This window comes from Pezoporus wallicus, unplaced genomic scaffold, assembly GCF_028554395.1.
Source record: "Pezoporus wallicus isolate ANWC-B61680 ecotype Strahan unplaced genomic scaffold, APGP_CSIRO_Pwel_v1 contig_1278, whole genome shotgun sequence".
Lineage (NCBI taxonomy): Eukaryota > Metazoa > Chordata > Aves > Psittaciformes > Psittacidae > Pezoporus > Pezoporus wallicus.
Genome location: NW_026640895.1, coordinates 531,793 through 546,956, shown reverse-complemented (window position 1 = coordinate 546,956; position 15,164 = coordinate 531,793). Strand labels below are relative to the sequence as shown.

The 15,164-nt window shown below is 35.9% G+C and overlaps 1 protein-coding gene across 1 annotated transcript in view; it reads left to right on the top strand.

The window, feature by feature from the left end:
* Window positions 1-15,164, top strand: part of PTPRD (protein tyrosine phosphatase receptor type D) — a 218,202-nt gene that overhangs the window by 97,481 nt on the left and 105,557 nt on the right. Inside the window, 6 exon segments of the mRNA XM_057421164.1 lie at window positions 1,504-1,809; window positions 2,779-2,972; window positions 7,008-7,125; window positions 12,118-12,705; window positions 13,148-13,245; window positions 14,132-14,391. Of these exon segments, the coding sequence (XP_057277147.1) occupies window positions 1,504-1,809; window positions 2,779-2,972; window positions 7,008-7,125; window positions 12,118-12,705; window positions 13,148-13,245; window positions 14,132-14,391 (1,564 nt within the window).

The window sequence follows — 15,164 nt, the reverse complement described above, 5'->3', positions numbered from 1 at the left end:
GTAGGTTACAGCAGAGTCCTAGATATTCTTTGTTGTTGGTTGTTTTGTTTTTTTTTTTGGTTGTTGTTGTTTTGTTTGTTTTTTTTATGTGCCTAGTACAAGTACCAGAAATCCATTTATTTCTTTTTTTCCCTTGAGAAATGGGAAAATAAAAAGTAGACAAAACAAAAACAACAACCACAAAAAGTGATTTTGCACCCAAAATTTGTGTTTTCCTTACAAGAGAGAAAGGAGAAATAGGAAGGGAGCCCATGTCTATTACTTCTGCCTGTGAATTTGAACTATGGCTTCTTTTTTGGAGCTTTGAATGGTCTCAGGTAGAAAGCATGGATTTTGCTAAATCAGAGTGCATTTAAGCACATAAATGCATACCTAACTTTCAGTACTTGAATTGCCTCACTGAAAGCAGTGAAATGACATACATGTTTAAATGCTCTGGAGCCCAGAAAAGGTAAATGTGCTGCAGACTTCTTTGAGTACAAATCAGTAAATGTGAGCACTTTTGCTCTGGAAGATTGGTGCTGGTGACCAGAGATGAAACCAGGTTAGAATCTCTCACTGTTCTGATGTGCTGAGCTTGTGAACTCTGTAAAATGAATACCTGCTTTCTTGACACGTTGTTTGGGGGTAGATTTTTTTTCCCTGTAGAACTTACCTACATTACTGGTAGGATTTAATTCTTTGCTAGCAAAGGTGTCTCCAAGAGGAGTTAAAAAAATAAAACTGTCAGCTGATCTAGGGTAAGTACAAGTTACAGTCAGAGTCAACAAGCCTGTCACTTGTTCCTGGTAGGTAAAACTTTGACTAAGACTTTCTTCATCTTCTATTGACTGCATGCTCTTAGTATGTTGGCTACAATAAACGTTTCACTAAATGCTTTCCATTTAAAAATAATATGTGTTTGACTCATGCCAGGCAGACTCAGTTATAACAAAAATCCTGAAAAAATAGTTGTTTATGAGAGTGGCAAAATTATACTAAAAAATGGCCAAAAATGGCAATTTATGGAGCAATTTCTAGCAATTATTGCAAGTTTTTTAGGAGTTCTGTAAAAAGAGAATTTTTCTCAAAGTAAACCCACTTGGATATATCCAAATTTGTAATACATCATGTGTCATTGAAAATATTTTACCTTGCACTAATTGCGATTATTATGAAGATAGATCAGTAGTCATAGAAGTGTTACGTTTTTGTTTTATTTCAAGAAGAATTTTAATTACAGGTAGGTAACATTGTTTTGAGGTTTCATCTTGTATTTCCCCTGCATACTTTTTCACCATTTAGTTCGTCTATTCATTTTCAGTTTCCTCATGTTAATAAGCCAAGGTGCATATGATTATCTGATGTTTTGCTGTTTTAAGTTTCTACTTTTTCTTTCTTTAGCTTTATTTGTTATTTTCATTTGGTTGCCTTTTATTTATTTTTATTTTTTCTTTTGTTCATTTTTTTCAATCACTCCTATCCTTTCACTCAAATCCTTCTTTAACCCACTGCTAAAATTAGAGCCATCAGCTCCTCCTCAAGACATTAGTTGCACAAGCCCCAGCTCCACTAGCATTTTGGTAAGTTGGAAACCTCCACCAGTGGAAAAACAGAACGGCATTATCACTGAATACTCCATCAAGTACATTGGGATTGATGGAGAAGATGTCAAGCCCCATGAAATTTTGGGAATTTCCTCGGACAGTACCCGTTACCTTTTGGAACAGCTGGAAAAATGGACTGAGTACCGGATCTCTGTGACTGCCCACACTGATGTTGGACCTGGCCCAGAGAGCTTAGCAGTATTGATTCGGACAGATGAAGATGGTATGTTGCCTCCACTACATCAGTTTGCGCCTCTGTGACTCTGTCGATCTGCTATCTTCTGTATAGCCTAACAGTATTTTTTTCTGCTCCTCTTTTTTTTCCCAAATCACAGATGTTACCACCTTTTGAGTTTTTTTAATCAAAGACTTGCCCTTTCTACACCTTTTTTATATTTGGTATTTTTATTCTTTAACAGAAAGTACCTTTTTGTAAGTGACATGAATCTGCTGCCTCTTTGAGCCCATACATATCCTTCTTGCTCCTCCTTTAACAGAAAAATAACACTTGGGAAAATCTTTCTGCCTTTTCAATCATTGTTATTTTTAAACAGTTATGTCTAGGAACTTTTTTTTCTTGGTTTGTTTTTCTCTCACTTTTTTTTTTTTTTTTTAACTGCTTTCTTGTTCCATGTTGTGCTTTTTGATTTGGGTTTTTTTGGGTTGATTTTTTTTTTCCTAATTTTATTTTTGATCTTGGAAAACTGATGCGCCACATGCTTTCTTCCATGCTTGAAAGTCACAGAAGACAGCCCTATAATCAGCCTTCTTTTTATACTGCTGAAAAAAAAGAGAGACAAAGAATTTAAACAAAAATAAGGGAATCTTTTTTTTGAAATATTTTGCGGTTTTAGTAGTAGTAACAATAGTAGTAGTATTTCAGTGATTAAAATATCTCTTTGTACTATAATGCTTTGGCTCTCAAAGCATCTTCCTTGGCTTTTGTACATTTTTACATGTTTTTCTATTTTCTCTAATACTCCTTTTTCTTCCATTTTTTGCATCAGTCATATTTTTTGATCTTTTCACTGAAAGGTAGAGCAGATTGGTTGAGCATTTTCATTTGTTGAACAATTTGTATTCTTCAGAGAAAACATGAGTGAGTCTGACCTTAAAAAAAAAAACAAACAAAACTAACAGATGGGTGGGACAGGTGCCTGTAATTCTCTTCTGTCCAATGATGTTGTTCCAGTTCCTAGTGGTCCTCCTCGCAAAGTCGAGGTAGAGGCTGTCAACTCTACTGCTGTTAAAGTGTCGTGGCGCTCACCTGTTCCCAATAAGCAGCATGGTCAGATACGAGGATACCAGGTCCACTATGTGAGGATGGAAAATGGAGAGTCAAAGGGTCAGCCCATGCTGAAGGACATCATGTTGGCTGATGCACAGGTAATTGGTGTATTTTATATTCTGTGGGTCACAGTGAAAATATTTTGTGTACCAGAGAGTTACCCATGACTGCATTTCTTTTTCTTTCCATATTTCAGCCATCTAGTTAACATCTCTAGAATTTTTCATCTGTATTTTAACAACTTTTTTTTTTTTTCAGAATACCTTTAAGGGTTGTTGAGCCCAACCTAGGAGCCCTTTTGTGTATAGGTGTGGAACTAAATGCTAAACTGTGTCATTCCACTGGCTGTTTGAAACCTGAAGGCTTCACCCTATGACCTATGCTCTGAAGTTTTAAAGCATCAGCTTGATCTGAGCCTGGTCACAGTCGGTAGAGCAAACTGAGCACTGCCTGTTCCACCCAGGAGATATTTCTGTATTTCGGTGGAGATCCTAGAAACATTAGAAGCCTGTTTTGGCTCATTATTACAGTGTTTCTATCATTAGCATGTATCCACCTCACCGTGTGTTTCAAAAGAGATTAATTTATTTGTGCAACTTGTGCAACTTAAAAATCGTCAAGGTATTTATACTTGTCATTACCCATATCAGTAACTGTGCAATAAAATTAGGAGCTTAATTATATAGGTATGGAGTTACTTACTCTGCAATGTTTCCCATCTGTTTTGTGAACTATGAGACATAATGAAAACAAAAACCTGATCATATCAAGTTTAAAAAGGTTCTAAAAATGTGATTTTACTGGTTGAGATACACTAGTTCTCTGTAAAATTAAACATTTCCAAGGTTCCTGGTACCAGAGGAGTCCCTTCATCCTATATTGAAACTATTACCAAGTACACACCTCTCACTTCTAGCTCTCAATTTATGGGTGGAATTACTGGTAATGATAAGAAATTATGAACCTAGCATAAAGAGTTAAACTTGCCTCTTAAGCATTTTATATGATAAATAAATGAGGTTTGGCATCTTATATTTTTAATTCCAGTCTTAGTTCTAAATCTCAGTTCTGCAGATACCATTTTTGAGAATATGTCTTCTACATGTCTTCTACCTGCATTTTGCTTATGACCCTATTCTCAAACTGCTGTCTCTGTTCCTGGAGGTCTTTTTTGCAATTTTTCCAGCCAGTCTATCTATCTATATGTACTTACCTTTTTTTTGCAAAACATGGTATTTTTATAGCTTAAATTCATTAGAGAGAAGGATAAAAACAGGTGGGGAAATAAGAAGAGAAAAGAAGAGGAAATGGAAAAGGAGATGCTGCTGCAATTTGGTTCTCTCTTTCCTTGCACAGATTTTCGCTTTCAAATTCTGTGTACTAGCAGTTCAAAAGGTCAGAAGTATTTTGGAAGGTCAGAAACTAGAGACTAGATGAGATATTAAGAGCCTAATATCATAAAGGCAAAAGCTGTGTTTCTTTTTTTTTTTTGCCAGATTTGGCTTTGATCTGTCTGTCATTGGTTCAGTCTCTATAGTCACCTCCTTTCTCCTTTCCCCACTCCTTTCCGCCTATCATAACTCTGTGATACATGTGATCAGAACTTGTACATGTATGAAATCTTGATGGAAGAAGATCATTGTTGTAAGGTTTCAAGACTAACAAAACCCTGCTGTTAATTTAAATAAAGCATTGATGAATTAATTTGGGAAACTCAACCATATAGCATAGTAGCATGATTAAATAAAGAGGTATCCTTTAATTCTGCCTTGGTAGCTATTATTAATACAATCTTTTAAAATTATAACTACATGGTACAAAAGGATTCATTACTTTTTTCACCTTTCACAGATAAGTGACTGTTTTTTTACGGAGAGCAAAAATGGAATTAAAAATGCCTGGTCTGATTTCAATAATAATTCAATAACCAAATTCTGTGTGATTCTACACGATTAATTCAAATGATATATGATTTTTTTCCTTTTTTTAATTTATTTTGCTATTAAGAAAGCAGGCTACAAATATCTTCATTTCTTTTGTTTTTACTTCCAACTCTATTTACTCTCAATCAGTGGGAATATGATGATACTACTGAACATGTGAGTAGTTTTTGACTGGCCAGACAAACAGTGCATGATGTTTTGGGTTTTTTTTCTTTTCATCTTGCTTGTTTGTTTGTAGCCTCCTTTTATTTTTCTGAGTTTTCTATGGAGTTTTTTTGGTTTGTTTTTTTTTTGTGCTGGATGTTTGGGTCTTTTTGTTTTGTTTTTCATTAGCATAAATGCATGCTCCTAACAAAAAAGGTTCTTTTATGCCTCCTAACAAAAAAGGTTCTTTTTCCTTCTTTTTCTGGGGGCGGGGGGTACTATTATTGCTTGCTTGTTCTGGGGTTAACATGATACCAAAATGTACAGAACCGGCTTCTGTTTTCCTCTTTCTGATGACTGTCACTAACTTTGCTTCACGATTTCTCTTCCCAAGAAGGTGTTAGAAAAATAAAAAGTGATTCAGAGTTGCGTAGCTGTAGTCAGATTTTTCTGTATTCATTTTAAGGTTAAATTTTTTTGTGTAATTGAAATTTGAAATCAGTTGTGCTTTTATTGGCGGTTTGATAAATGTATTTCGTATGCTGTCAGGAAAGCCAAATGCCCTGTAGTGTTACGCCTCAGTAGCAGTGTTTGCTGTATCCAAATCACGCTTTTAAACAACACTACACACAATCATATCTCCTATACCATGAGTACTGGTTTAGATGAGGTTAGTTCTTCATCACTCTTTGAAAGGATGGGTTTAAGGTGCTTAGGGGTACATTCAATTCTGAGCTAAAGTCCATGTAGGGTATTTTTTTGTAGGTTTTTTTTTTTTTATGTGTTTTTACCTCATTTGATCTGTAATGTTCTGATCATTACCTTGTTATTTCGATATTGCTAATAACTGGCTGTGAATACAATGCCAAATTCTAATCACAACTACACTAAGCTCATACCCACTATATTGTAAAATCCATTTACTGTGGATAGTCTAACCCATAATTTTTATATTAACTTTTATGGTTGTTGCCTCTGAGCAGTGTGTGATTGCACAAATGCTATTTATTCTAGACACATAAATATAGCATCTCCCTGGCAGAAGCAAAATTTACTGTGAGTTCATTCAGTCATGTGAAGATTCAAAGGGGTAGTTCAGTGGTTACAGACTAGAAGCTGATGAGTTGGGAATGTTGGGCCAGTCAGTTGCCTCCAAAGATTACCCTTTTATATTCATATATAAAATTTATTTATATTGTGCATGTCAAGTCTTAAATTCCTCTGTCTGCCTTTACAGCATGACATAAGTTTAGTTTATTTCTGCTGGCTGGCCCTTCACCGTCTTCTGTGTGTGTACACGTGTGTGTATGCACATCTGTAAAAAGGTTCCCATTGCTTTAATGCTTGCAATTTGGTCTTGCTGCTGTTCTAGCTGAAGACCTACATGTTTTGTGGCTGCTGTCTTTTTTTTTGAGGGCCATCAGATTTATTCTCTGGCCTGTTTTTAAATGACATTTTGGGTATTTTTTAGACCTGAAGAGCGAGTTGTTTCCTAAGTCCTATGAGATACACAGATGCACAATCCAAGTAGTTGCACAGGTTGCAAAGAAAGTGTCATGAAAATAACAAGGCTTTCTTGTTCAGCTAAACTGTCATTACTTACAAAGTGTGGATACGAATGCAACACTATTCTTACTAGGCATTTTATAGCTATATCAGTGGTGTTCTGTAAATTACTAAGCTAAATGGAGTTTCTCATTCTTACATATGCATGCATTTCACAGTATCAGTAGTATTCCTCAGGCACAGTATTTCAGAAGGTTTTATTCACTGTTCACACCAAGAAGCCATTGTCCTTGTGCTTTATACTACCTGAGGCATGCTATTTAGGAGTCTGCTGTCTTTCATTGCTTGAGTGAAACATTTTGCATTGTGAAATATTTCACATGGAAGAATCTGTTGGTGTTCGCAGATGCTTGCTATCACTGCCAGTAGCACAAAAGCGTGTGCACTATATGTAATAAACAGGGGTTGTCTGAAGGATTCCACGCTTTCCTGGAAAACAATCTGCTTTTAATAATGTGTTCTTGTTTTATTCCATCTTAGGAAATGATAATTTCTGGGCTTCAGCCTGAAACTACGTACTCCTTCACCGTGACAGCCTATACAACAAAAGGTGATGGAGCACGCAGCAAGCCCAAACTCGTATCTACTACCGGTGCAGGTAATACTCACATATCCATTAATTTCTGAATAAATCCTCTGACTTTTCCTGATAGTGTTTTTCTTCTACTATTTGGAAGTCTGCTGTTTAGTAAAAAGTGTTTGTAGGACATAGGGTTTTCTATTTCAGTATTTGCCCCTTCATTTATTTAGGTAAAAACAGAACCAGCGTCCCCTTTTTCCCTTTCTCATCAAGATTTAGCCAAAATGTAATACTTTATAGTTTCTAGCACCTCTTGCATTATGGTTGGTGTCTTCTTGGAGAAGAAAAAACAGAAATTCAGAACTAAGAAGGATACATGGAAAATCAGTGAAGGGCTTTCCTGATCTTTGTGAGAGAAACAATTCTGCTGCCTGCCAGTAAGAACATTGAAAGAACCCAGCTGTATGACATTTACAAGTTATCTCAGAAGAATGCGATTATTAAAGCAGACAATTAGAAAATTGAATGAAAGTCCAGCCTGTGAAACCCTTTAACTCATATTACTTTGTGGCAATTTGAGGCATAAACTAGGCAAAGTACACCATGCTACTGTGTTCAGTCTGCATTTGATCACAGGTGGTACTAGATGGTGGGTATCTGACTGCATGAGCAATTCAGCTCATTCAGCACTGATGGGATGAAATGAATTGCTTTTAGATGAGGAACTAGTTGGGTTTGTTTTTTTTTTTTAATTTAGATGGTTCAGTCTGGCCAGCTTAACCACTTGGTGGTGTGGTGTTCACCTGCAGGTGCTCACAGTCTGTAGGTGTTTATTTGCTGAATTTTGTATTGTAGCCATTAAGGGTAGTCTATTACAATCACATGTAAATCTTTGGTGCACAATTACAAGCTCTCCTAATAACAGTGTATTGTTTATGCTTATAAAGTTACAAAGGCATATGTATTCATATTTAAACTGAGTCAGTTTTTAAAACAATCACTGAATGTAAAGCACATCTTGTACAAATATCAGGAACACCTATAGCTTTGTCTCATCAGCTTCTTTGGAAGAATCTGTCTTGGTGGCTAGATACATCATATGGTTTCATTTCAGGTTTTATAATACCTTTTATTCATTACTCTTGACTGATGCTGAATTTAGTTTCGAGCTTCTTACCTTTACTGAATTCTTATGGTCTAGGGAAAAAAAAAAAAGTTATATATATGTCTTATTTACATTTGAACTTTATACATACTTCTTGTTTACATTTGAACTTAAGAAAAAAGGCACTTGATCCATTGCTCCTCTTAAAGTTCAGTTTCCTATTTAAGTAAACACAATTATATAGGTTATGATTTAATTAGTTTCTAGATACAAACATAAGTTATGCAAACCTGCTTGCAAAACTTGAAGCTTCTGCGCATTTAGTCCTTACTGAATATTCATATTTCACTCTTCCAAGAGCTCTGATGCTTCTGCTTTAGAAAGACAAACAAATCCCATAAACCCCTGAGTGACTGAAGAGCCCTTGAGAATCAGAGACATGCCTGTAAAATGTAATGCATATCACACTGCTCTTGCTGTTTGCTTTAATCTGTAAAAAAATAATGTTTGTTGGTAGTCTCTAGGATAACAGCTAGTTACAGTTTTGATCCTTCATACGTTCCAGGTTGTATGAACACCTCTTCACTTGCTGTTATAGCTTGCTGTGGTTTAGTTCTTTTTGTAAGGAAGAGTCATATATTTTTTTTTTTTTTTTAATGGGGATAATAAATATAGTTAGTACCAAGCTTTTCCAGCTCATTGTTTTTCTGTGAGAATACATTAGGCAGATGAAGGAATGATGCATATATATCAAGGTCTTGTAGATCTAACATGCACCCTCCTATTCTCTGAACGTTTCCATTTGTGGTTTTTTTTGTGGTTTGGGGTTTTTGTTTTTTTTTGTTTGGTTTGCTTTTTTTTCTCTAAAAAGGTGCTATTCAAATCCTACAATAAAGCAAATGAAGGGTCTGACTTTCTAGTCTACTTTTTAAATGTTTAAGTTGGATACAGCTGCATTAAAATGAGCGAGATTATATCCACAAGAGATAGGAAAAGAAAATAAAGGTCTAAATGTTTACTGGAGAAGCTTACTATTCAGAAGTTATTCAGATGATAAGTAACTATTCAGCTGTGTCCAGCTAGTGATATAAAAGCACCATTTACATTTAGGGGGACAGGAAAGATTCACTAAATGTAAGTAAGCCTGTAGCGTGGTAACTGTAATTACTAGTGAAATAACTGAATGCTGTTAATATTGTGCTTTTGTCTTATAGTCAGTTTCCTTTCCTACTTTTTGAAATCAGAGAGAAGAAAAGTATTTGAAAATTTTGAACTATTTGGGGCAGAAGCTGTTAACAAGACCCTGATATAGATGAAGATTTACTACTCAGTGATACCATACAATTTTTATGAAGATTTTAATTAGACCTTTTAATTGCCAGATCATAGTAATTGAAGAATCTCATACCACAATAACTTCTCCATTATTTGGACATTATTACCCCCTGTTCTAGACAGCACCCTTGAAATACAGATTTCAGCTGAGAAGAAAATTTGCGTTAAGTCAGTGGTGTACTTTAGGACAGCTAACAGAAACAAATTACTTCAGGTAATTTGGAAAAGGGAACTTACACGAGCTGGTAATGGCATGCGGTTAACAGCTGTTTGAAGTAATGACTGTTGCAAAGGGATGTGTAAGGGGCATCTTGCTGTGTAGTAACAGAGGTGGATTTTGCCAGATCAGCGAATATATTTTTGTTCATGGGCAATTTCACTTCATTTGGGCTCATAGACTTTATCAGAAGAAGTTTCTAGATTCATTGTTTTCATAGAAGAGCATGGAATCCTACCTTTTGTCCCACAAGACTGTAATATTCACAAGTGATAATACTAAAAGAAAATGTTAACGGAAAGCTTTCTGAAAATAGAGAAAAAGAAAAATACATTTCTTTCTCCATCAGTAATTGCTTGTTAGCAACAAGGAAATTAACACCCTTTACATTGGATAGACTCCATACTAAAAAGAAAATTTGTTGTTACTTGCCATTTTAATGACAGGGTATGTCATTGCATAAGTAAACTTTATTAGTTTCCCTGTTCTGATCAAAAGGAAGTAGTAATTTCTTTCTCTGTAGTTACCACAAAGGTTAAAAAATAGTTCTGTGAGGTCTGCGACAAAGAAAAAAAAAAACAATAACAAAAATAGGAGTTATTATTCTATTTGTATGGACTCGTCTTCTCTTTCATATGCTCCATTGGTTTCAGTAATAATGTAGAGAAAAATATGGCCTGTAAAAGGCTTTTCTTTGCTCTATAAAGGCATGTAATAATCAATGACAAAAAGTCTGAACTAGTCAGAGAGGTAGTCTTTACACAGCAGAAAGTGTAGGAAAACCTTCCTAGGAATCCCAAGAATAATGCTTGCAGGTGAACCAGTCATTTAAAATGAAGGGTATTTGGCAAATTTATATAAAAACTATCTATAATTCTTATGCAATTAGAAGCAATGTCACAGCTTATGACAGATACAATGAGGAAAGATCTTATTAAATGCAGATTTATTTTTTTTTTTCATGGCGGGCTGTTCCTCACTCCTTATTTCTAATTCATTATGGAATGGTAGTTAGAACTTCTGACTTTGCTGGGTGCCTGAGAACTGAAGATAAGTAATAAAATCCGCTGAAGTGTTTAAATGCAGGAACCAGAGCTCACAGTGCAGCGGTTACATTCACGTGGGAAGGCTTTGAATGTGGATGGAACTAATTAGTCTGTGGAAGACTGTGTTATTATGGCACTGCTACTCCCAAAACTATTCTAGTCTCTTGACTTGTCAGGCATTGGTACACAATGAACACCAAATTTAAAAATAGTTATGGATATGCTTCATTATCAAATAACTAATTGTAATAGAAACAGACTTTTGTGAAATAGAAATATTAATGAAAATATAACTGAAGTATATATATATGTATATAAATGAGTATGAATAAATAAAAAAAATGAATAGTTAAATTAAATAGAGACAGTAAATGAGAGCAATTGATACTGGGACTCTGAAAATGTATAACCTGTAAGTTGTATAATAGGATTTCCCCCGTGATTAGAGCTGAATGTCCTCACCACGTTTGCAGGCTGAACTTCTCTGAAAGACAAATCATCACTTTGGACCAATAGGTCTCAATTAAGGATTTTAGTTTATCTATCTGGTGTGCAGGTTATGAAGAGCTTCCAATTTAGTATTCTTTGAAAGGAATCCAGACTTTGCAGGAAACTAAATCACATGTGATAAGCCAAGACAATCAAGAAATTGAATTCCAAACTGTGCTACCATTCCAAGCTGAAATAGCCCGTGGAGGTGATTTGTGTATGGAAAGTTGAATGATAGGGTTTTATCATACACAGCAATGATTGTTGACGACTAGGTTGGTCTGACTTTCCTTCTAATGTTATGTTATGGTTATGTGTTATGTTATGTTGTTATGTTATGTTATGTTATGTTATGTTATGTTATGTTATGTTATGTTATGTTATGTTATGTTAAAAAATTATGTTAGAAACATCCCAAAACTTGTAATTTCTCCCTTATTATTACTAGTACTAGTTATTGTCATTAATTATTTTTGCATTTGCAGGAATGGCAGATATGTGCCTTGGATAAAATTAAAGAATACTTATGACAATGCTCTTTTTTTTTTTTGCAAGACCATTTGCAGAATCATTCATAAGATGGCTGTTTGAAGTTTTACTTCTTGACTTTTGTTCCTAATTCCTGTGCCTCTGAATGTTCTCTCTATATAGAAATAATGGTAAGGAAGAAGTCACAAATGGCTTTCCTATAGTAGCTCATTATACTGTATGACTTAATAGTGCAGGAGGCAGACATTATTTTTTCCATGAGACAGTAATTTGTGGAACTAAGAGTGAGGGAAGGGAAAATTTATCTCTATTTCTGCTAAAACTAGCCTCAAGAATTGTACATGCAGTTCTGTTTGTATTTATCATCTTTAAATAACACTGTGCTACAGTTCCAGGCAAACCTCGTCTTGTGATTAGCCACACACAGATGAACACGGCTCTAATTCAGTGGCACCCTCCTGTGGACACTTTCGGCCCGCTGCAGGGTTATCGCCTGAAGTTTGGTCGCAAAGACATGGATACATTTACAACCATGGAGTTCTCAGAGAAGGAGGATCACTTCACAGCTACAGACATTCACAAAGGAGCTTCTTACATCTTCAGGCTCTCAGCTAGGAATAAAGTGGGCTTTGGGGAGGAGATGGTTAAAGAGATTTCTGTTCCTGAAGAGGTACCCAGTGGATTTCCCCAGAATCTCCACTCAGAAAGTTCTACTTCTACATCAGTTCAATTAACTTGGCAGATGCCACTCTTGGCAGAAAGAAATGGCATTATCACCAAATACACCATCATGTACAGAGATATCAATGTTGCTTACCAGCCAGTTGAACTCCCGGTTGTTCCTGCTGATACCACTATGACACTTTCTGGCTTAAAACCAGATACCACATACGATGTAAAAGTACGTGCCCACACAAGCAAAGGGCCTGGTCCATATAGTCCAAGTGTCCAGTTCAGGACACTACCCGTGGATCAAGGTAGGATTTGTCTGCTTATGGCGTTGACCTTTAAAGGAGTATCGGTCTTTGGATATCAGTGTTTTTGAAGCTGTAAATAAAACTGACCGGCCCATTCATAAAAATAGGTTCATCAAACACAAAAGGTAAAGTATGTAAATCTTAATATGTTTTGGATGCCTTAGAATTCAGTTGTCCTTTGCTAAGCAAGTTCTGGCTAACATCTTCACAATTTTTTCAGGTAAGGAAAATAAACGTGTTGGGTTGTCATTAGATAAGAGTGAAAATGAGTTAAAATGTGGTATATAAATATACACAAACAGGTAGGAGAATTTAATCCTAGTTTTTTGTTGATTTTTTTTTTCCTAGATAAAAAGCTAATACTCTGAGTTAGCAGTGGAAATATGGCAAGTCCTAACCTCCAAGATGTTGTTTATATACATTGTTTATTTTTTTCCAGCAGTGTTTGCAAAAAATTTTCATGTTAAAGCCGTAATGAAGACTTCCGTTTTGTTGTCCTGGGAAATTCCAGAAAATTACAACTCGGCCTTGCCTTTCAAAGTAAGTTACTTTCTATTTCATTGAGAGAAGATACAGAAACTAAAGGATGGCATTCACCTGGTTAAGTAGCTTACTGAATATGCCAATTTTTTTGGTACTGCTGTATTTAAGAATACAAGCTAATCAGCAAAATTGACCTAAACTGTTAAGCTGTTCGTCAGTATGAGCTTTCCCCTGTTGTGGCAGTATTTCCAAGTCAGGCTCATACTGGTTGCTATGATTTGTATGAACACCTTGCTAATCTGCAGTTTGATGCTGCTATACTTTAAGTGAAAGAATGGAATATATATATGTGTGTAGATATATATATATTTTTAGTTATTTCTGTAATGACTGTAATTGAGTACCATTTTGGGTTTTGCCTCCTCACATTTAGAATAACACATTCTTGCGTTTCGGTAAATGCATGTAACTGTAGCATTAGCCAGATGATAGAGAGACTCTTCAGTCTGACTGGCATTTCTTCTGCATCACTCTTCATCGCTTGTCATCTCAGGCAGTAGCAAGTAAAGAGCAGCAGTATTTTATAAACTAAATGTTGTTTTCTCAACATGAAAAGTCAAGGTGTACTACCTTTAACAACTATGCGTAGATATAAATGCTGTGTTCAAGCAGAACTACTGATTTTGAATGAGTGAAAATTAATTTTAGGAATGCTTACACTGCTTTAAATTAATGGAGGTTTCTGTTTTGTATTTTTTCCTTGGAAAGTGAGTAGTTTAATTGCGGTACTGAAGCTAGGGCTATCTCGCAGCCTAAAATGCCCATTAAATTTTATAAATTTTATAAATTTTATAAATTTATAGCTAGTTCATTCCTGAATTCACTGTGACAGTAAGAATTGTCCTATCTCAGTAACCAAAATCGCCTTCGATTTATATATTAGATCCTGTATGATGATGGGAAAATGGTGGTGGAGGTTGATGGACGTGCTACTCAAAAGCTGATCACTAACTTGAAACCAGAGACATCATATTCATTTGTGCTGACAAACAGAGGGAATAGTGCTGGGGGTCTTCAGCACAGAGTAACAGCAAAGACTGCACCAGATGTGCTTCGCACTAAGCCAGTTTTCATTGGAAAGACCAACTTAGATGGCATGATAACTGTGGAACTTCCAGAAGTACCTTCAAATGAGAATATAAAGTGAGTCAATAAATAACATACCATTGTTTTTATTTCCAGAAAGACCATTATGCTTACAGTTCGTATAATTTAGAGCTATAGTGGTGGACCAAGGCTTTATTCTTTGTATAGAGAGTACAGCACTCTGCAGTAGTATGTGGACTAATACTGGACTAATATTTTAACAATACCAAACTGGGAAATGCAGTTGACGCTCTCGATAGACAAGAGGCCTTACAGAGAGATCTAAATCGATTGTAGAATTGGGCAATCATCAATGGTACGAAATTTAACAGGAACAAATGACAGGCTCTGATGTTCATGTACTTGAATATGTCCAGCAGAGGTCAACAAAACAGGTGAAGGGGTTGGAAGGCATGTTCTATGAGGAGAGGCTGAGGACTTTGTGTTTGTCTAATTTGGAGAAAATGAGCAAGAGGGGTAGGTGACCGTAGAGCTCTCTACATCTTCCTGAGACGGGGAAGTGGAGAGGGAGGTGCCGATGTCTTCTTCCTTCTATCCAGTGACAGAATGCATGGGAATGCTTCAAAGCTGCAGCAGGGGAAGTTTGGATTGGACATTAGGAAGCATTTTTTTACTGAGAGTGTGGTCAGACACTGGAACTGACTTCCTAGAGAGGTGGTCAATGGCCCAAGGCTGTCAGTGTTTAAGGGGTATTTGGACAGTGCCTTTAATAACATACTTTAACTTTTGGTAAGCCCTAACGTGGTCAGGCAGCTGGGCTAGGTGATCTTTGGGCAGTTGGACTAGACTATTCTGTAAGTTTGTGACTT